This window comes from Mesitornis unicolor, unplaced genomic scaffold (assembly GCF_000695765.1).
Source record: "Mesitornis unicolor isolate BGI_N332 unplaced genomic scaffold, ASM69576v1 scaffold11243, whole genome shotgun sequence".
Lineage (NCBI taxonomy): Eukaryota > Metazoa > Chordata > Aves > Mesitornithiformes > Mesitornithidae > Mesitornis > Mesitornis unicolor.
In genome coordinates, this window is record NW_010172694.1 from 35,290 (window position 1) to 36,913 (window position 1,624).

At 37.4% G+C, this 1,624-nt stretch overlaps 1 protein-coding gene across 1 annotated transcript in view; it reads right to left on the bottom strand.

Moving 5' to 3' along the window:
* Window positions 1-1,161, bottom strand: part of DHRS7C (dehydrogenase/reductase (SDR family) member 7C) — a 9,945-nt gene extending 8,784 nt beyond the window's left edge. The window contains exon 1 of the mRNA XM_010180478.1: window positions 1,006-1,161. Coding sequence (XP_010178780.1) covers window positions 1,006-1,159 — 154 coding nt within the window. The 5' untranslated portion in view covers window positions 1,160-1,161. The remainder of the gene's footprint in view (window positions 1-1,005) is intronic.
* Window positions 1,162-1,624: the final 463 nt, after the last annotated feature.

Sequence of the window (1,624 nt, forward strand, 5' to 3'; positions counted from 1 at the left end):
GCTCTAACCCAGTTAGAGCAGGTGGAATGTGGAGGTCAGAATTATCTCATTTCTTGTCCTAACAGTCTCTGATAAAGAGCACTCCTTGCCAGTGTAGTATGTGTTTCTGTTGCAGGTCTCTGCTCTGTTCTGTTAAGGAATAATTCTGCAAGAACATTCCCTTTTCCTATTTTCTTCTTGAGAGTGCATGGTTTCCAACACACAGCAAGTCTTCATTGAAAACGCCAAAATGTAACCTCAAGCTATGTTTGCCTTATCAGGCACTTGCATCTACTGCCCCTCAAGTGACGCCTAGAGTAGGACTGTACGTAAGCAATATATGACCCAGTACCTTTAATCTGGGAGCACAGTGTAGGCAGGAAATACGAGTCAAGAAGAAGTACATGCTAAGTGGCTGGTCACCCAAGCAATCAGCTTATATAAATAGATAAATTATTATATACCCTTTCGCTCTGCCCACAGCACTATTACACGTAGCCAGGCAGCCCAATTGGCGGTACTGGAACATGTCAAGGGAAGTAAGGAGTAACATGGGTGTTAGAGTGGGCAGAGATATGGACTGGGACAGTGGGGTGAGCACTGTTGTTTACAGGGAGCAGGAAATGTTGAAGTTTTTAAGATCTGAAAAGGAACATGTAAAGAGTAAGGTGACACCTGTTCATACTGGTTTGTTGCTACCCTGCAGCGACAGACCATGTAATAAGATCTCATAGTAGCAACATGCTAAAAATATCACTCAATGTGCTTACAAAAACTCTCATTCTATTGAACTAAGTAAATACAAAGCTCTGAATTTTCTAAAATTTTACCAGCAGTTCCTGTGGCTGAGACGAAAAATGTACGTGTAAAAATCATAGGATTTGTTTAAAAATATATTTCTTAACTTCTGTTTCATCCAGGCAGTCATGAATACATACAAGGTAATTTATGAACATTTTATCACCTTGAGAGTGGTTCTCTGGGTCTTTCTGTTCTCTGACACTGAGAAGAAATGTGATAACTCACCCTTGCCCAGTCCAGAGATGGCATCTGTGATCACCACCACCTTGTTTTGCACAGCTGACTTGGACAATAGCCACCTGACTGACTGATAAATATAAATAATTCCACTGATCCCTAAGAGAAGCAATGGTAGAGCAAGTACAGCAAGAATACCCATCTCTGCAGAAAACAAAATATCATGTGAGACTAATAGTAATCATAATATGCATTCATTATTTTTCAAATTATTCTTATCTTAAAAAAGCAATGTTTTCATATATAGAAATTCCACTAATCAACATGCAAAAGGCTTGAAGCAGTGGGAAGTTTGTTTTCCAATCAATGGCTTGATCCTTTTATTTAATAAACAGGATAATACTGTTTGTTTATTTTCCTCATCACTGCATAGTCTAACAAAGTCTGTATTCTTTTTATTCAAAATCACTCTATGTTGGCAAAAACATAGTAGAATTTTAGTATAAATATTGCCTTGAGGCAGAACATAGGCTAAGACATAACACTAAATTTTTAATTATGTAGCTATTACAGGAAAATAGATAAAAAGCTTTTAATCCTAATTTCAGATAAAACACGCAATAGAGGTGTTTTCTGTTCTAAAAGAGAGAAAATAAAATCACTTACT